This window comes from Clarias gariepinus, chromosome 9 (assembly GCF_024256425.1).
Source record: "Clarias gariepinus isolate MV-2021 ecotype Netherlands chromosome 9, CGAR_prim_01v2, whole genome shotgun sequence".
Classification (NCBI taxonomy): Eukaryota; Metazoa; Chordata; class Actinopteri; order Siluriformes; family Clariidae; genus Clarias; species Clarias gariepinus.
The window spans coordinates 17,307,173-17,328,372 of NC_071108.1; the positions used below are offsets into that span (position 1 = coordinate 17,307,173).

General features: G+C 39.0%; 1 protein-coding gene across 2 annotated transcripts; it reads left to right on the forward strand.

The window, feature by feature from the left end:
• Window positions 1-6,109: 6,109 nt before the first annotated feature.
• On the forward strand, window positions 6,110-18,507 carry LOC128530340 (perforin-1-like). 2 transcript variants are annotated; one of them, XM_053504231.1, is made up of 3 exons: window positions 6,110-6,117; window positions 7,846-8,375; window positions 17,147-18,507. In XM_053504231.1, exons 2-3 carry the CDS (start codon window positions 7,852-7,854, stop codon window positions 18,168-18,170), a joined length of 1,548 nt encoding a protein of 515 aa, XP_053360206.1. In that variant the 5' UTR covers window positions 6,110-6,117; window positions 7,846-7,851; the 3' UTR covers window positions 18,171-18,507. The 2 variants fall into 2 exon arrangements, with proteins under 2 accessions (XP_053360206.1, XP_053360205.1); XM_053504230.1 differs by lacking the exons at window positions 6,110-6,117; window positions 7,846-8,375 and adding exons at window positions 13,441-13,515; window positions 15,198-15,727.
• The last annotated feature ends 2,693 nt before the right edge of the window (window positions 18,508-21,200 follow it).

Here is a 21,200-nt window from a genome sequence, read left to right on the forward strand (position 1 = left end):
AAATTATTATTTTTCTCTAAAACCCCCCTGTCTCTGACCTTATGCCAGTCCTCTAAGTTCCTGTTCTCCTTGTTTGTTTTGTCTGTCAAAACCTTGTATTTGGAGGCAAATTCCATTTTGGAGCTCCAGGACACTGTAGGAGAAAAAATTTTTTTAAATGAAAACATATTCATCACTTGAACACAATATAATCTTTGGGAAAACCAACATCAAAAAGAAATAAATATATATTAATAAAATCAGTAAATTTTAAAAAGAAGTTGCTTAGTTTATTTTTTTTTTGGACCAATATGACAGCCAAAAACAAAAATCTAGAGCTAAAATATATACTGTTTTGCTTTTGATGCCAGCTGCCATTTCCATTTCAAATAGCACTGTAAAAAGTAAGCTCTGAAGACATTTTAAATAAAACACATTTTTCCCTTGAGGTTTAAGAACTAGGCTACTTCACAATTATACCAATCTTGTATCAATGAAAAAAAAATTGCATAGATAAGTCATAGAATTAGCATATTCATCAAGTCTGGTAAATTAAATTGTTTTTTTAAACACCCATATAAATTTGTAAAATATGAATTAACCATGCGACGAATCCCTACCAAAATTCATAGTGGTGTAACATACGTGAGGATTATCTCAAAGCTGTGGGGCGTGGAACGGTCCAAACTTTTTTGTCGAAGAGTAATAAGTACACACTTAATAATAATAATAATAATAATAGGAAGAAGAAATACAGATAAATTTTGAAAAATTTGTTTTTTGGGAATTTTGGGAAAACCGTGCAACGAATCCCTACCAAAATTTATTCCATAGCAGTCCCGATCGAGCCACACGAAACGGTGAAGTAGCAGCTAAAAATAGTAACTCATTTTATTCACCTCAGGCAGTAGCTCAAAATATGAACCAATGCTACTCACCTCAAGTAGCAGTTAAAAATATACACTAATTCTACTCTCCTCAGGCAGCAGTTAAAAATAGTAACTAATTCAATTCACCTCAGGCAGCAGTTAAAAATAGTAACTAATTCTATACACCTCAGGCAGCAGCTAAAAATACAAACCAATGCTACTCACCTCATGTAGCAGTTAAAAATATGAACTAAAGCCACTCACCTCAGGAGAATTCTGGAAAGTGCAGACTTCTGGGCAGGGTCACACTATTGCTCAGCCAATCAGAAGTCCAAGTGCAGGCTGTCTCAGGGCAGTGTCACAATATTGCTGAGGTAATCAGAAGCACAAAAACTTAAGGTACACAACCAATAGTTATGCAGCCGTATTTTTTTTGTCTTTTGTTGATATATGGGAAGGGTAGTCTACAGAGTTTTGCACATTACAATTAATTTAAAAAAATTTGTTTTGTGGGGCGCTCTTGCGTGGCTATGGGGTAGGACGTGTTTGGCTCGTGCTCTCGCCGAACTCTTGTTTTTTTATATAAATAAGCGCTTTATTTTACGAAAACACTATATAAAATTTTATATGATTTTACTTTAAATTAAGGGGGAAATTAACATGCGGGTCAATGGCGGAAAAACTACGCAAATATAAATACGACGCATCATCTAATACTAGGCCCAACGTCGCCTCGTCTTCGTGCTCCACCGTCACCCGGTCCCGAGCAACACCACCCCCTCCGGGCAGTCCGGAGAAAATGGATCCTGAGGCCTTGAAATCCGAGATTCTTCGCTCATTAAAAGAAGACATCTCGGCAGTAATTAAGGCTGAACAAAAAAATGCGCTTGCCGATGATTTCAGCGCCCTTAGGAACGAGATACAATCCGTTAAAAGGGAAATTATAAACAATGCGGCGGCCTTTCACTCTGAAATACAGGAGATAAAGACCGTGATACAGGAGGTGGAAGGCGGCCTATCAACGTGCTCAGACGAGGTGACAACTTTAAAATCTGTGGTCACTTGTTTGAAAACAGAGGTAGCTGAGCTAAGAGGGAAATGCGAGGACATGGAGGGAAGGATGAGAAGATGCAATATCAGGATAGTGGGGGTAGCTGAGACGGAGGGATCAAATTCTAGTGTGTTTGTTTCGAGGCTGCTGAAAGAAACACTACAACTGGAGAAGTATGTGCTTGTGGACCACTCGCATAGAATTCAGGCTTAAAGAAGATCGGATGGAAAACCGCGTGTCATCATGGCTAAACTTCACTCTCACCAAGACTGTGTCGAGGTGTTGAGCCGTGCGCGCGCTCGGGCTCCGCTGAGATTTAACGGAGAATCAGTCGCCATCTTTCCGGATTATACTGCGAGTGTTGCCAAGGCCAGGGCTGCGTTTACTGAGGCTCGGAATCTACTGCGCAATCGTCAGGGTGTCTCGTATGGCATCCTATACCCAGCCCGTTTACGTGTTTCACTTGACGGGAGAGAAAAGGTATTCACAGATGCAGAGGAAGCCATGAGGTATATCAGGAAAAACATTATCCCCACAGAGGCTTGAAAACTATGAAAACACTTAACTTATCCGTCTATACCGTTTTCCAGCCTAGACCGCGTTTCAGTGGAGCAGTGACCTTTTAGTTCGCGTTGTTTTTAGCTCCTTCCAGAGGACGTACAGGGTACTGTTTAGTCATGAGCAGGAGACTTTCCACGGATAATTCTGACATGACAATATTTACTTAATAGTCTCGCTGCTGATGGAAAAATCACTAATTTTACTATTGATATATCGTTAAGGTTTCCTTCCCTACTTTTTTTAGTTGTTTGGTTTATTTATTTTATTGGTATTATTATTATTATCATCATCATTATTATTGTTGTTATTACTATTTTATTATATCTTTTAATTAATAATATAGCTCTTCTTTAATTGTGAGCTTGTATTGATTAGTTGCAGTTTAAGAGAAGCGTCTAATATTATTGCCTTTGCTGGTGTCAATAGGCTTACTTTAACTGTTTTTCTTATTGTTATTACCATTATTATTACTATCTTATTCCGCAGATTTTACGACATATCATAATGCGCTATTTGAGTAACTTTAGTATGGTGGGTTTGGCGGGAGCGTGAGCTGTTGGCTCTGTAGAGCTCCCAACACAAACACTTAATGTGTGGATTTGTTTTTGCAGGGTATTTTGTTCACCATGTTCTTGTAGGTGATGGGGGGGAGGGGGGTGGGGTTTTATCCGGGTTTTTTTTTTTCTACCAGACTTATTCTGTCAGATGTCCATGTTAATTTTCACTCACTCCCAAGTTGCTTTTATGGATTTCATACATATAAATACTTCCCCTTAAGATGACAGCTATCCAAACTTTTAAAGGGCTCAATGGCTGTTCAGTTAATTTCGTGAGCTGGAATGTTAAGTCACTTAACCATCCCGTGAAACGTAAAAAGGTATTTGCACACTTAAAACAACTTGATGCGGACATCGCATTTCTTCAGGAGACTCATTTACGTACAACGGATCATTTCCGGCTCAGAGGGATTTGGGCGGAACAGATATATCACTCCAATTTCCATTCAAAAGCTAGAGGTGTGGCCATAGTCATCAAGAAAAATACACCATTCACTATGACTAGTATAGAGGCTGATTCCTTGGGGCGATATGTTATTGTGGTGGGCCAGCTTTATTCCCTCCCAGTCATTCTGGCACAAATTGTGTACTCTCCCCCGTTTTAGACCGTAGCTCGTCCAAAAAAGCTCCCCTTACTAAATCAGCACGTTCAATTAAACTTTTTCTTAAATCATATGGTATAGCTGACGTTTGGCGGTTTCGTAACCCAATTTCCAGAGAATATTCCTTCTTTTCTTCTGTTCATAAGACCTTTTCCCGTATAGATGCTTTTTTCCTAGACAAGAGACTTCTTCCTTTTATTATCAAATGTCATTATGGAGCTATAGTTATATCTGATCATGGTCCCCTAATTATGAAAATGCGTATCCCCAATACACAATCCAGCTACCGTCCCTGGAGGTTAAACTCCTTGCTTCTATCAGAGGAAGCTTTCACTTAATTCATTTTCTCTGAGATTGCATTATTTCTTGAGATCAATCAAACACCAGGGATGTCCTCTTCAACTATATGGGAGTCACTTAAGGCATATTTACGAGGCCAGATAATTTCATATTGCGCAAAGAAGAATAAAAATGACACTGCACGCTTTAAAGAACTGGCTGATGAGATACTGGAGCTAGATAGACTATATAGTTATGTACCCTCTGCAGACATAATAAAAAAGCGAATACTTTTGCAGACTGAGTTTTATCTCCTGTCAACAAGGCAGGCTGAATATCTTCTTTCTAAATCAAGACATATGTCCTATGAGCATGGGGACAAGGCTGGGCGAACACTTGCTCATCAGCTAAAACAAAGAACTGCCAATCAGTCTATCCCTGTAATTAACAATGAGCAAGGTTTAAAAAATACTGATAGTCTTAAAATTAATGCATGTTTCCGAAATTATTATCAGTCACTATCAGTCACTAATTCTGGAGGGGCCCTTAGTTAGGCCCACTTCTCTAGTAGCATTATTGTGTTCTAAAATACCATTTATTCAACCAATCTCTAGTTTGACCTCTAATCCAGTTGTTATACATTCAGTTAAAATCTGGAATCAATTCAGACTATCGTTTTCCCTTAAGGAGTTACCACAGGCTGCCCCAATTGCTAAAAATTACATGTTTGTTCCGTCTATGATGGATGATGCCTTTAAAGTTTGGGCTAGAAAGGGTTTGGTCTCATTGTCTGAACTCTATATTGATAGAAATTTTGCATCCTTCGAACAGTTGGTGCAGAAATACGACATTCCCAAATCCAATTTTTATATGTACTTGCAGCTTCGGAACTTTGTGGCATTGAATTCTAATAATTTCCCATCATGCCCTCCACTTTCTTTATAAGATTCAATATTTGAATGTAAATCAGTCCAAAAACAAACTATATGCAGGATTTACGAAATACTCAATATGTATGATTTAACACCCTTAGACTTACTTAGGAATAAATGGGAGACAGATTTAGATGAACCAATTTCAGAGGAAATCTGGCACAAAATAATACAGGGAATTTTCTCATCATCCATTTGCCTTAGACATGCTGTAATACAATTTAAGATTGTGCATCGTCTACATTGGTCAAAAGTCAGACTCTCTAAGATTAAAGCTGATATAGACACAACGTGTGACAGATGCAGACAGGCTCCTGCAACTCTGCTGCATATGTTCTGGACTTGTCCAAGACTCTACATGTTCTGGACCAATATTTTTGAAACTTTTTCTGGAGTATTTGGAGAGATAGTAGAGCCAACTCCATTTGTTGCATTGTTTGGTGTGCTGCACGTTTGAGGTTGGCACTGTTAAAGTCCCCCGCCACAATAAGGGCAGCGTCCCGATGCTGTGTGAGTGCCTCATGCAGCTCGCATAAGGCAGTGTCCGTGTCCGCTTGTGGTGGAATATAAGCAGCGCTGATTATGACCGATGTAAACTCCCGAAGTAGATAAAAAGGGCGAAACATGATGGACAGTAGTTCCAGGTTTGGTGTGCAGGAGCGTGTGAGAGGAACAACGCTAGCGCTGTTGCACCAGCTGCTGTTCACCATTAAACACACGCCGCCTCCCCTTGACTTCCCCGAGTCCCGTGTCCTGTCCATGCGGTAAACCGAGAAGAACTCGGCCGGCTGGATAGCGTGGTCCGGCACCGCTGGGTTCAGCCATGTCTCGGTAAAGCAGAGGAGATTGCAGTCCCGAATGTCTCTCTGAGACTTTATCCTGGCCCTGAGGTCAGCGAGCTTGTTCTCCAGTGACTGGACGTTGGTGAGCAGGATGCTAGGCAGAGGTATGCGGTGTGCACGGGCTCTCAGCCTGTTCCTGACGCCGGCTCGTTTCCCTCGTGGCCGCCGCTTCGCGTCGCGTCCTTTGTTGTCCCTCAGGATCTCACTCGGCCACCTCGGATCCGGAGTTAAAAACGTCGAATTGTGAGTACATTGTATACCAATAGAAACATGATTGTCTCTATCATACCTAATGTACTCCATGGTGGTAATTTTGCCGATTTTAAAACACTAAAAACTAACTTAAAAAACAAAAACAAAGAAAAGGTGGTTGGAGCAGTCGTGACGGCAGCCGACCTCACCGGCGCCATCTTGGTTCACTAGTCAGAAAAGTGACACTGTCAGAGTATGTTGGTAATTTTTCACAAAACTTTTAAATTAAATTTCATACAAAAAAAAAGATAAATTCATGTAAACTAAATAAAAGCTTAATAAAATAAAAGTGCAGCCAGGTTTTTGTAAAGTGTTCCTGAAGTAGTTTGTTTTATAGACCTAAATGTGTGGCAATATTTTTGCACCTGTGAAAGGTGGACATTATTTCATTTTTAATAATAATTGTTTAATTTTTATATAATAATTTTATAACCACATTACTTAAAAAACTGTTATTTCCTCTTTAAAGTAGACATTACGAACTCTGTAGAAGGACTATATATACTATACCGTATCTGATATAAACTTTTGTCTATTTAGTGTCAATAATACCAGTTACTTAGTTGCTTAGGTCAACCTTCTTTTAGCTGCCTTCAGTAGCAGCTTGGGTAACCATCTTCACTTTATAATAGAAATAACTGCACAATTACCCAGTCGCTCCAAGGACATACAGTCTCTTCCAAAAGTACTGGAACAGCAAGGCCAAATATTTTGCATTTGCTTTATACTGAGGACATTTGTTTAAAGTCAAAATATAAATCTTAGATACTGGTTTTTCTGGCCTTTTTAAATGCATTTGCACAATTGAAATATTTTAATGTGACTAAGAGTTAAAGAGATTGAACTTGAAGGATTCTGTCAATCGGTTTGATACCTTGATTCATGGAAAATATAATCACAAGTCTCAATTTTATTTAAAAGCCTCTCGTAGCAACAAGTGCAGTCTTCAATTCCAATATTTTGTAGGGGAAATACAGTATATTGCATAAAGCATCAATGCATCTATTATTACCCATGTTATATTTCTGAAATAAAAAAACTAAATAATTGTAACATTTTAACGTTTGCAGCATTCTTGAAAACACCTAGGCACCTAAACGGTTGTGGCATGTCATGGCATGTGAGGGAGTGCCACATTCTCAGGAATAAGGCACTCCTTAACATGCCACAATTGGTTAGACTCCCTCCCTAAAGTTGTGCTGAACCAAAAATATGAATACAAAACCAGTCAGCAAAAAAATCTGTTAATTTTGGCAAAAACAATAAAATTTAATACAATTCTACTTATTTATATAACACTTTTAACAATAGCAAAGCAGCTTTACAGAATTAGAAGAACATGGTGCTCCTGAGCTGCCAGTGATCCAGACCCCCTCTGCCCTCCGGACCTTTGTGAAAAACAGAGTGAAACAACACTCCTTTCAAATCTCTCAGTCTTTCGGAGGGACATTTTAGATAGGGTTTTCCAAGAAGCACTGCAAAGTGAGACGGTCATAATATACTGGTATTTTATCTCCAAATAACCTTTAAATAAGGTTTCATTTTGAAAAAGATTACATTTCAGCCAAATGCATGCTTAATGTGATACTCATGCAGCCAAGTTGTTGTTAAGTTTTTCTAAAGTAGCTTTTTTGAGAGACCTAAACGTGTGGCAATATTTTTGCATTGTTGGAAGGAGTGCATGATTTCATTTTTAATAATAGCATATTATTTAAGAAAACCTGGTATTTCACATGGTAATTCTGCCTTAAAATAGACCAACAATTCTGTAAAAAAAATTGGCATATCAAAAAAACTTTTGTCTATTTGGACTCAATAAGACCTGTACACCAGAAAATTATAACACAAAATAAGCAATATAACTGTATAATTTGCAGGGAATGGCATGCTTATGTTTACCATGTATTATCTGTCTTTAAAGGAAGCCATGGGGACCCATCTCCACATGTTAGTCTGTGTCAGCATACTTCTGACCCTTTGTCATCAAAGCTCAGGATGCCGCAGAGGAACAGAGTCAGAATGTGAAAAAGCACCCTTTGTGCCTGGATACAACCTTGCAGGAGAAGGATTTGATGTAGTCAAGCTGCAACGTAAAGGTGCCTATTTAATAAATGTCAAATCCCACAGGTTGGATAACCGCACATGTACGGTGTGCAAGAATCGCTTCCAGGGAGGACAGATGCAGAAACTTCTCTTGTCTATTGTGGACTGGCGTCCTTTTAGCCGCTGTAGCAAACAGCTGTCAAGTGCTCTTCACCATTCCATTGATTCGCTTATCAAAAGCTCCACATCATTAATGAACAATGACTGGGGGATAGACCTTAACTTAGACTATTTGGGCAAGGCTGTTTTGGGAGTGAGTCACTCCGATATAGCCAAGTTTGCCCAATCGCAGCACAAGATGGACACGGTGACCTTTGCTCTTCATGAGGTCACCTGCACTTATTATAGGTAAACACATGACATTTTTAGTGCTATTTTACATGAGTCCTTGGCTAAGCAATGTTATATTGTATCACAACTAGTTATTTAAAACACAAAGGGTTTATCAAATGGTACAGGTTTATGAAAACTATTGTTAAGGTTAGAGGGAGAATGTCACTTCATTGATCAACTGTCTAGGTATAAGAGGCCCTTCTTATCAATCCAAAGTAAGTTTTTTAAATAGAAATAGTGAAGAATGTATATGAAAATTGAAATAACACTAGGGGAGATTTCCCCCTAAATAGAATGTCAGTCCAACATAAGTCACCATGCACATACATATTTCTAGCAGCATGTTTTTTGGACAGTGGGGGAAAACAGTAAACCCAAGAAACCCACAGGAACAACATGCAAGGACAGTCACTTGAGCTCCAGACTGAACCCAGGAGTCTGGAACTGTAAAGTACTCATGCTGTTAGGATGCCACCCACTGTTTATAGAGAATAAAAATGTTCATGCTCTTAGCTGACTCTAAGAAAATATGCTCGCATGCACACAGGTAGAGCAAGTTTGCTCATAATAGTTTTAGTGTGTGACCTAGTAAGAGCATGGAATATGACTGTCATGCAAGCTTTCAGTAGAGAAGCCTATGCTCAGAGTATTATAGCTCCTTTAACCCTCCACCCACTTAAAAGTTTCCAAATAATGAGGGGTTTCCTTATCATGGATATTTAATATAATTACTTTTAATTATAACTTACAACAATACTTTTTGTGATGTTTCGTGATGTTTCCCGTCAGGATGCTCTCTATGGTACAGGAGTAGAAATTCCTGAGCACCTTAGAGGGCAGTCTAAAGTCTCTCAAGCTCTCTCTGAGGTGGTGGAGTTGGTAGTGGCCACGCAGTCGTGGGTGTACAAAGAGTACAGCAGGGGGCTCAGAACACAACCCTGGGGGGCTCCAGTGCTGAGAGTAAGTGAGGCTAAGACATGTCCGCCATCCTTACTGCCTGTGGTCTGCCAGTCAGAAAATTGGAGATCCACTGACACATGGATACATGCCTTGTATGCCTTGACACATATTCTTACAAGCCTTGGAATTTGTGGAACAGCGTGGCAATGGTTTGCTTCTTACCTAAAAGATACTGTAGGTCATATGAGGTAACATGGAGGGGATCTACATCCGCCCCACGTAGACTCTCTACTGGTGTCCCGCAGGGCTCAGTACTTGGTCCTCTTCTGTTCTCCCTCTATACCCGGTCTCTTGGTAAGGTCATATCATCGCATGGATTCTCATACCACTGTTATGCAGACGACACCCAACTTGTTCTTTCCTTTCCTCCCTCTGACACTCAGGTTTCCACCCGGATCTCAGCATGTCTGGCAGACATCTCATTTTGGATGGCTGCTCATCAGCTGAAGCTCAATCTCAGTAAAACCGAACTGTTGTTTATCCCTTGTGACTTATCTCCAGGTCAAGACCTTGTGATATCCATGGACAACAACCAAATCACTCCCTCAACCACTGCCCGCAATCTTGGGGTAACCGTGGACAATCATCTGTCATTTTCCCCACACATTGCTAACCTTACTCGCTCTTGTCGATTTCTTCTTTAAAATATCAGAAGAATTCGCCCATTTCTTTCTTCACAGGCTACTCAGGTGCTTGTTCAGTCCCTTGTTATTTACTACTGCAACTCACTCCTGGCAGGCCTGCCTCTGTCCACGATTCGTCCTCTGCAACTGATCCAGAATGCAGCAGCACGACTCGTTTTTAACCTTCCCAAGTTCTCCCACACCACCCCACTCCTCCGGTCCCTGCACTGGCTTCCTGTAGCTGCCCGCATCAAATTCAAAACACTGATGCTTGCCTACAAAGCTAAAAATGGCCCAGCACCCACTTACCTCTCTGCGCTTATTACACCACGCACTGCACCACGTTCCCTCCGATCCTCCAGCACTGCTCGCCTCATCCCACCATCTCTCAGGGATCGAGGGCGGCATTCATCCAGGCTCTTTTCTGTTCTGGCACCTAGGTGGTGGAATGAACTTCCTCTAGATGTCCGTACATCAGAGACTTTGACTATCTTTAAACGACGACTCAAGACGCATCTGTTTCTCCAGTACTTGGACTAACCCCCTCCGAGGGAAAAAAAAAAAAAAAAAAAACCCTTCGCAGATGTGTTGGACTAATGGCACTTAGTTATTAACCTAGTTAACCCAGTGTAAGTATGTATCCAATGTTGTAAACATTAAAGCACTTTTTGTAAGTCGCTCTGGATAAGAGCGTCTGCCAAATGCCTAAATGTAAATGTAAATGGATGAGCTGAGTCCCAGGTGCTCGAGCTTGGTGGTGAGTGTGGAGGGAATCATGGTTTTAAATGCAGAGCTGTAGTCGATGAAGAGCATTTTAACATAATTTCCTTTCCTAGTGTCCAGGTGAGTAAGTGATGTGTGGAGGAGATGAGAGACTGCATTGTCTGTGGAACGGTTCTGGCATTATGCAAACTGTAGTGGGTCGAGTGTGTCCGGTAGTAAAGAAATGATGAAGTCTCTGACCAGGCGTTCAAAGCACTTCATCACTACTGAGGTGAGGGCTACAGGGCGATAGTCATTGAGAGAAGCAGGATGAGGTTTCTTCGGAACAGGAACAATAATGGACTCTTTGAAGCATGTGGGGATCACCGACTGAGATAAAGAGATGTTGAATATCTCTGTGAACACAGGTGCTAGCTGGTCTGCGCAGGCTCTGAGGATACGGCCTGAGATGCCGTCTGGTCCTGCTGCTTTCCTGGTGTTCACTCTCTTGAAGGCTCTCCTCACGTCATGCTCGGTGATGATGAACGCGTTTCCGGTGCTGGCAGTGTCTTCCTATCTGCAGCCATTAGCGCCGCTAGCATTAGCATCGCTAGCGTCTTTAGCTGCAGCCTCGAAGCGAGCATAGAAAGTGTTCAGCTTGTCTGCCAGAGTCACGCGTTCGTCATACCGCTGCAGTCATACTGTGTGGTAGGTGGCAGGCAGTTCAGCATAAAAGTTAATGTTAGTTGATATTAATATGGAGTCCAGGTAGTTATTGAAAACTCAGGTAGACTTGTAAGAAGTTCCAGTCCTAAACTATCGAACTGTCAGCTCCTCAGAGAAACAGCTACCAACACCGTGTTCTAGGTAAAGAGAAACCATTCCCAGACACCAAACGCGTGCCAAAGAGACACATACCTAAGGCAAATCTTTTACGCTCCTTTAACTAAGGCAAATCTATTTATAAAAATGCTTGATTAAATAAATAGGTTTTTAGCCTAGACTTAAACACTGAGACTGTGTCTGAGTCCCGAACACTATTTGGAAGGCTATTCCATAATTTTGGGGCTTTGAAAAAGAAAAAGCTCTGCCCCCTGCTGTAGTTTTTTTTAATAATATGGGTACTGATAAGCAGCCTGCATCCTTTGATCGAAGTACTTTTTTTTTTGAAAAATAATATATATTCCTGTTTGCGCACAGCTTCCCTGTCAAACAAATATATTTATTGAAGAATAGTATATCTAAATATCAGGTCAGGAGTTCTAAAGCGAATAGAATTCAACCAAGCCATCATGTAATAAAATAATGTGGTGTGGGCGGGGTTTCGATTAGCAACCATCATGCTTTGCGGGAGGGGTTGTTACGTGTTCACCCTGTTGGGGAAAGGTGTTTGGGTTAGTGGCTTCGGCCAGGTTGTGTGTGTTGCTGTGCTGAATAAAATACTCCCAGACATTTGCATTGATCAGTAAGGAAGCTCACTCGTCTCTCCAAGTTCTTTCGTAGCAGTGAAGAACACTACAATAAGTTAGTAATAAGCTTACTAAAGTTACTAATAAGCATATATCATAGCGTAAATTTAGAAGAAATCTACAGATGAAGGTTAGAAATACTCTAAAAAATTTAGCAAATCTGAGTAACTGCATCTGGTACTGTACATTAATTAATAAAAAACTGAGTAGAAATAAGTTAACATTAAACATTAAAAATAACAATATTTATAATTTAACTTTTCTTTTAATTTCCTCTAAACCTTTATAAAATAGTAGTCCATACAACCACAAATACATACATGACATTGGCTTTTATTGAATTTTTCTCAATTATTTTGGTAAGTTTAATTCAAACAATCAAGTAAGATTTTCCGAGATTAGTTAATAAAGTTAAATATTTCTCTTATATTTACTAAGCCACAGAATATTTTTTGAGCGTAGTAGGTTTAAAACAAACTCCATCTAAATGTGGATTTTAAAGGTTTTATTTGATGATGGTGATACAGTCCTCCCTCAAATGTGAAACTAAGCCCATGTCATTAACCATCAGTTATTGTGTATGTGTACATGCATAGCAATAATAATATTAATGTATTTGATTAAAACATTAAGGCAGTATTCTGATGCTTGGTTGTGTGAAGCTAAAAAGTTATTTTGCTTGTAAAAACAAAAAGTATTTAAACAATTAATTTTAATCATGCTTGCAGTGCAGGACCATGCAAGGACAATTGCATAAGTTTGAGGAAGATAAAATTAACTTTTTAAATAATTTTTTAAAAAAGGAAGTCAGTGTTGCGTTAATATATATATATATATATATACTTTTTTGTTGAAAAAATATCTGTGCACGTCCCTGATGTCAAGAGTAGTATTTTAAAATCAATGCGAAATTTCAGAGGGAGTCAATGCAGTGAAGATAAGATAGGTGTGATGTGCTCATATCTTCTGGTTCTAGTGAAGACTCTCGCTGCTGCATTCTGGACTAGCTGAAGCTTGTTTATGCACCTAGTTGAACAACCCAACAGTCAGGTAGTCATTTACTTACTTATGAAATAATGCTTTAAAAAACTTAAAATTATGTGAAAACACCTAAAATATTTTGGCATATGTGGAAGTGCTGCCTTCTTGGGAATGTGGCACTCACCTAAACATCTAAATGACTGTGGCATGTAATGGCATGTAAAGGATTCTCAAGAATAAGGCACTGCGTAAAATGCCACAGTTGGTTAGGCTCCCTCCTAAAATCAGTAAGCTAATGAGTTCTGTCAACTCTGACAAAAACAGAGCAAAAGGAAAACACTCGCTCCAAATACCCAAGTCTTTCAGAGGAACTTTTCAGCTGGATCCTTCCTAGAAGCACATCAAAGTGACACTGTCAGAGTATGTTGGTAATTTTTCACAAAACTTTTAAATTAAATTTAATACAAAAAAAAAAAAGATAAATTCATGTAAACTAAATAAAAGCTTAATAAAATAAAAGTGCAGCCAGGTTTTTGTAAAGTGTTCCTGAAGTAGTTTGTTTGATAGACCTAAATGTGTGGCAATATTTTTGCACCGGTGAAAGGTGGACATTATTTCATTTTTAATAATAATTGTTTAATTTTTATATAATAATTTTATAAGCACATTACTTAAAAAACTGTTATTTCCTCTTTAAAGTAGACATTACGAACTCTGTAGAAGGACTATATATACTATACCGTATCTGATATAAACTTTTGTCTATTTAGTGTCAATAATACCAGTTACTTAGTTGCTTAGGTCAACCTTCTTTTAGCTGCCTTCAGTAGCAGCTTGGGTAACCATCTTCACTTTATAATAGAAATAACTGCACAATTACCCAGTCGCTCCAAGGACATACAGTCTCTTCCAAAAGTACTGGAACAGCAAGGCCAAATATTTTGCATTTGCTTTATACTGAGGACATTTGTTTGAAGTCAAAATATAAATCTTAGATACTGGTTTTTCTGGCCTTTTTAAATGCATTTGCACAATTGAAATATTTTAATGTGACTAAGAGTTAAAGAGATTGAACTTGAAGGATTCTGTCAATCGGTTTGATACCTTGATTCATGGAAAATATAATCACAAGTCTCAATTTTATTTAAAAGCCTCTCGTAGCAACAAGTGCAGTCTTCAATTCCAATATTTTGTAGGGGACTGTATGATTTTAAATTCAGAGAATGCAAATACAGTATATTGCATGAAGCATCAATGCATCTATTATTACCCATGTTATATTTCTGAAATAAAAAAAACTAAATAATTGTAACATTTTAATGTTTGCAGCATTCTTGAAAACACCTAGGCACCTAAACGGTTGTGGCATGTCATGGCATGTGAGGGAGTGCCACATTCTCAGGAATAAGGCACTCCTTAACATGCCACAATTGGTTAGACTCCCTCCCTAAAGTTGTGCTGAACCAAAAATATGAATACAAAACCAGTCAGCAGAAAAATTCTGTTGATTTTGGCAAAAACAATAAAATTTAATAAAATTCTACTTATTTATATAACACTTTTAACAATGATAATTTTTGCAAAGCAGCTTTACAGAATTAGAAGAACATGGTGCTCCTGAGCTGCCAGTGATCCAGACCCCCTCTGCCCTCCGGACCTTCGGTCATAATATACTGGTATTTTATCACCAAATAACCTTTAAATAAGGTTTCATTTTGAAAAAGATTATTACATTTCAGCCAAATGCATGCTTAATGTAATACTCATGCAGCCAAGTTGTTGTTAAGTTTTTCTAAAGTAGCTTTTTTGAGAGACCTAAACGTGTGGCAATATTTTTGCATTGTTGGAAGGAGTGCATGATTTCATTTTTAATAATAGCATATTATTTAAGAAAACCTGGTATTTCACATGGTAATTCTGCTTTAAAATAGACCAACAATTCTGTAAAAAAAATTGGCATATCAAAAAAACTTTTGTCTATTTGGACTCAATAAGACCTGTACACCAGAAAATTATAACACAAAATAAGCAATATAACTGTATAATTTTCAGATGCAGGGAATGGCATGCTTATGTTTACCATGTATTATCTGTCTTTAAAGGAAGCCATGGGGACCCATCTCCACATGTTAGTCTGTGTCAGCATACTTCTGACCCTTTGTCATCAAAGCTCAGGATGCCGCAGAGGAACAGAGTCAGAATGTGAAAAAGCACCCTTTGTGCCTGGATACAACCTTGCAGGAGAAGGATTTGATGTAGTCAAGCTGCAACGTAAAGGTGCCTATTTAATAAATGTCAAATCCCACAGGTTGGATAACCGCACATGTACTGTGTGCAGGAATCGCTTCCAGGGAGGACAGATACAGCAACTTCCCTTGTCTATTGTGGACTGGCGTCCTTTAAGCCGCTGTAGCAAACAGCTGTCAAGTGCTCTTTACCATTCCATTGATTCGCTCATCAAAAGCTCCACATCATTAATGAACAATGACTGGGGGATAGACCTTAACTTAGACTATTTGGGCAAGGCTGTTTTGGGAGGGAGTCACTCCAATATAGCCAAGTTTGCCCAATCGCAGCACAAGATGGACACGGTGACCTTTGCTCTTCATGAGGTCACCTGCACTTATTATAGGTAAACACATGACATTTTTAGTGCTATTTTACATGAGTCCTTGGCTAAGCAATGTTATATTGTATCACAACTAGTTATTTATAACACAAAGGGTTTATTAATGGTACAGGTTTATGAAAACTATTGTTAAGGTTAGAGGGAGAATGTCACTACATTTATCAACTGTCTAGCTATTAGAGGCCCTTCTCATCAATCCAAAGTAAGTTTTTTTAAATAGAAATAGTGAAGAATGTATATGAAAATTGCAATAACACTAGGGGAGATTTCCCCCTAAATAGAATGCCAGTCCAGCATAAGTCACCATGCACATACATATTTCTAGCAGCATGTTTTTTGGACAGTGGGGGCAACCAGTAAACCCAAGAAACCCACAGGAACAACATGCAAGGACAGTCACTTGAGCTCCAGACTGAACCCAGGAGTCTGGAATTGTAAAGTACTCATGCTGTTAGCATGCCACCCACTGTTTATAGAAAATAAGAATGTTCATGCTCTTAGCTGACTCTAAGAAAATATGCTCGCATGCACACAGGTAGAGCAAGTTTGCTCATAATAGTTTTAGTGTGTGACCTAGTAAGAGCATGGAATATGACTGTCATGCAAGCTTTCAGTAGAGAAGCCTATGCTCAGAGTATTATAGCTCCTTTAACCCTCCACCCACTTAAAAGTTTCCAAATCATGCAGTGTTTCCTTATCATGGATATTTAATATAAATTACTTTTAATTATAACTCCTCATGTTGCTAATACTTCTGATACTGTTTGTAGAACTAGACAGATGTTTCTTGTCATATAGACAAATCTATTTGGATAATCTATTTTTACTAGGTAAAGATGGCTTCTGTAGATAGCAAGAGGAGCTACTGTATCAGCCAGCCGTGTGCATACATAAAGCACAAGCCACAGTGGGAGAGGACATTTTAAACCCTAAGTAATAGGCTTTATGTCCTTAAGTGCAGTGTGCAAATATAACATGCATTACTGATTACATCTGGTTTTATTTTATGGTATTAGTAAACCATAGATTTATTTGCAATACTTTGGCTGCATGCAATTATTGTTATGATAACAGTCTTACATTTAGGCATTTGGCAGATGCTCTTATACAGAGTCTTCTCTACTGAAAGCTTGCATGACAGTCATATTCCATGCTCTTACTAGGTCACACACTAAAACTGCTACTTCTGAGAAGATCGCTTATTGGCTATACTTGTGAGTTTATGGGTGACAACCATGCTATTAGTACTTGGCTAGAAAAGTCGAAATCTTTGTAGCATTTCTTCTTTAAATTGTACAGTCTTAGCTAAAAACAGAAGTGTTGGTATGTTTTTCATAGTTTTTCGGGCCACATTGTCTTGGAAATGTAGGTATTTAGGTAGCAAAGTCAAGGACAACTAATAATATTTTCTCTCTTTTTCAGCTTCAGGGTAATGGATCATCCAGAGCTCAGTGCAGAATTCACTAGACATTTACTTCAGCTGCCTAAAATGTACAGCGAGAAAACGAAATCCCGGTATCAGAGGATTATTGATACATACGGCACCCATTATATCCATCGTGTCAATTTAGGAGGACGTGTGAGACAAGTCACAGCCTTCCGAACCTGCCTTGCAACCTTAAAGGGATTTTTGGATTCTGAAATAAAGAACTGTCTAAACATTGAGTTAGAAATGGCTCTAGGATTTCTGCCTGCAAATACATCATTTTCTAATAAATGCTCCACTATTCTTAGGGATAACATGAGCATGGGCTTCTATCAGAGCTTCTTGACACAAAAGTTGGAAGTCTTGGGAGGTGAAAGTTACTTTCCAGACCTTCTGTTTCCTCAGAGCCCAGCTGATGTTTATGCGAGCTGGATGAACAGCTTGCGTGATAACCCTGAGATAATATCATATGTCATTTATCCTCTTCATCACCTGGTATCTGACCAAGAATTAAGTTCCAGTCTGCAGAGGGCTGTAACTGAATACATTGAAGAGAACATGCTAACTTTAAAACATAATCAGAACCACGATTGCAAACCAGCACCAAACTTGGATCACAACTGCTGCCCTCTGAGAGCAGGCCATGGCACCTTGCATGTGGTTGTGCAGCGGGCAACAGGTCTAAGCTCAGATTATTGGACTCAAACAGATGGGTTTGTCAAAGTGTGGTACAATAACATGTATAGAGAGACAAACATAGTGATGGATGATGACAACCCAACATGGTACACTGGTTATGATTTTGGTTCAATAGAATTTGGTCATGCGTTGATTTTTGAGGTGTGGGACAGTGATGTAAGATATGATGACCTGATAGGAAGGTGTGTTGTTTATCCTGAACAGGGAAATTACGCACATAGCTGTGGATTAACATCTGGAGTTTTTTATTTTACCTACATCGCCCAATGTGATGCTCACCTGGATGGCCATAGGTGTGGACGATACTCTCCAAAAGCATAAGTGCCTCGATCAGGCATTTATAGAAATTATTGTTTTGATCTAAATCTCACTGTTTTATTAAAATTCTAGTTTAACTTAGCTTTTTCACTTATCAGTACATTAAATGTAATTGCAAATCACTGTAAAATATGAATGTGGAAAATATCAGTTTGCATGTTTATTAGTGTCAGTACTTTCTATATAGAATAATGAGGGCAGGAAAACCTAACATGTACTTTTCAGCAATTTCTTGAGTAATATAAATTCAAGGTTATTTACTTTATACCTTTTATTGACAGACAATTTTTGTTATTGTAGCTCTGTACCACAGTATATGGGAGTTGGAATTAAAGAGTTAATGTACAGCTTTTGAGTGTGTTTACATCTTAATCAGGTACACCGTGTATTTATTGCAGTTAAATGCTTGGTGGTTAACTTTGACGACAAATAAAAATGCTGTAATGGTAAAACCTAAAAAGGAGGAAGATTTGATTAGTGTTTGCTTAAAACATGTACAGCCCTGCAACAACCATCTGCACAGATTCGGTGACTTCAAAACTCATTGGACAGCCCTTCACAGTGGACAGGACCAATGACCTGAACAATACTTTTTTTTTAGGTAACGTGGAATACTCTGCAATGGCAAAGTCAGTCACCTTCCCGCAATCCAATAAGGCAAGCATTCAAGCCCAAGGAGAAAATGCCCCAAGTAGGGCTGGGCGATAAAACGATAACGATATGTATCGCGATAGACACGTGATCGATATCAATAAAAAATGTGTTCGAAAAAAACGTTCGATTGTTTTCTTCCGACAAAGAATAAAAATTGAGGTTGCGAAGCTAGTTTGGTTGCTGTCATGAGCACTCCGCGACCGGCACTAGGACCCTGAAGTAGTACGGTCGCGATTCAGGAAATATAAAAAGAGACAAGATGGCGCTTCACATCGCTCGGTCATTGAGTCTGCCCATGTCGTTTCCGATGCTTCGCCGAATCTTATGTGATTTTAGGTCCAATTCCTAATTGAGTGTGTGTTGCTAGAACGCGGTGTTAGCTTCTCCACTTCATTTTGTTGTTTCTCGCGGCAGCGCAACAGCCCTTTAATTCATGCCCATGCAGTGATGAGAAAGACAAACGAGTCGATGCATGTCCATTCTTTTATTTTATGCGTTGTCAGGTGATATTACAAACTTACGGGTGGATTCCGTACTTAAATCAAGCAAAAAACTGCTCAAAGAAAACAGGTTCAGGCTCTATATTCATCTCACATTTTCGCATTCACGCACATTGGACTGCATTACCCACACTGGACTACACTCCCGTAAACAGCTGCAGTAAAATCAATCTCTCTCCCGCAACAGCGGGTATAATTGTGTAAACTCTTGCTCTCGGCGTGAGAGAGTTCTTAAAGTGACTCGCGTGGTTATCCTGCCTGTTCGTGCTATTTCCGCGTTTGGATTTACCGTCCACGCTACAAGGGCTAACTGCTAGTCTTCTGGTCCACTTCCGGCTGCCTGTGACAGTTGCATTAACAAAGGCACTCGCTTTCTGGTAACCTAGCAACATAGGGAGTGATACGCTAACAGCCATCCATGTAACAGTATCATGTTTGGTTCTGCCATATCGTTGTCTCGTGCTGGTCTGCTAGATTCCTCTTCATAAGCAGAAAATGCACCTTGCACTATTTTATTATATTTTATTAAGCATTTCCTACATTTTCTTTCATTTTGCACCTTAAATGTTAAGAGATAATTAAGTGTTCATTGTGACTTTGGACTTATGTTTACATTTTAATTATTTGAGTTTTCCATGGATATTGACATTTCTGTCTTAATAACTGAGGGGACTATGATCAGAGGAAGTTTAAAATAAAAATGTTTAAATGTAATATTTTTCTCCTTATTTTAAATGGGTCATGAAAATATCAATAATTATCGATATCGACCGATATGAAAGACTGATAGTGATACAGTTTTCAGCCATATCGCCCAGCCCTAGGCCCAAGGACAAGCAGGTATTAAAAATGGGAATTCTGGACATTGGAGTTTTATTTGTAGAATAGGTGAACATGGCAAAGGAACTAATATTTCCCTTCTCTATGTGTCACAGGACCCCCTCCCACAAACTTTTTCAGAATTTTGCTCTACCCTTCATGACTTAAGATTGTTGTGGAATCTCACTGTACGTTGCAGGGATATAAGGATACCAGGTGAAACTGTTACAATATGTTTACCCAATTTTTTCTAGGTTGAAGAACGTCTAATAATAAATATCCAGCAAACTACATAAAAATGTGTTAGACATTAACAATTTGTCCATTACCTACAAGGTAAATGATCAAAATAAATACATCAGCACCACTTCTGTGACGAGAAAAACAGCTAAATAACTGGACAATAAGAAAAGGTACTCACTCATCTTCTATACCGCTATATCCTGTCTTTAGGGTCACCGGGGGCCTGGAGCCTATCCCAGGAGGATTAGGGCAGAAGACAGGGTAGACCCTGGACAGGGCAGCAATCCATTGCAGGGCACACACACTTATTCACACACTATGGGCAATTTGGGAATGCCAATTGACCTAACCTGCATATCCTTGAACTGTGGGAGAGAACCCACCAAGCACAGGAAGAACATGCAAACTTCATGCACACAGACGGGAATTGAGCCTGGCCGGGAATCAAAACCAGACCCTGGAGGTGCAAGGCGACAGTGCCAACCACCACACCATCGTGATAAGGTAAGGACTGATAAATGTAATTACACTTCTTAGGGAATTACTGGTCATATGAGAGGTAACCATGGTTTTCTCCAACAGTCTCATTCACCGTTTTTTTTTTTTCATGAAGAAAGAATTCAACTACAATTCTATGATTCCTACATGTTCCTATGAAAATTCTGCATGTCATATCCAACCAAAAAGGAGTCCCCTCATTTCTGAAATTTAAGAAAAATGGAAACAAAGATTTTACTGTAAAAGAAAGTTGTCATAAAAGATACAATTTAAAAATAGTCATTTAATTAAGAACCTCAGCAGCAACCTAATTTCCCCT

What these genes read in the sequence shown, in the direction of transcription:
- LOC128530340 (XM_053504231.1), top strand. Translation starts at nt 7,852, where the DNA reads ATGGGGACCCATCTCCACATGTTAGTCTGTGTCAGCATACTTCTGACC. An exon ending in GTCACCTGCACTTATTATAG is followed by an intron (nt 8,376 to 17,146) that starts GTAAACACATGA and finishes TCTCTTTTTCAG; the next exon opens with CTTCAGGGTAATGGATCATC.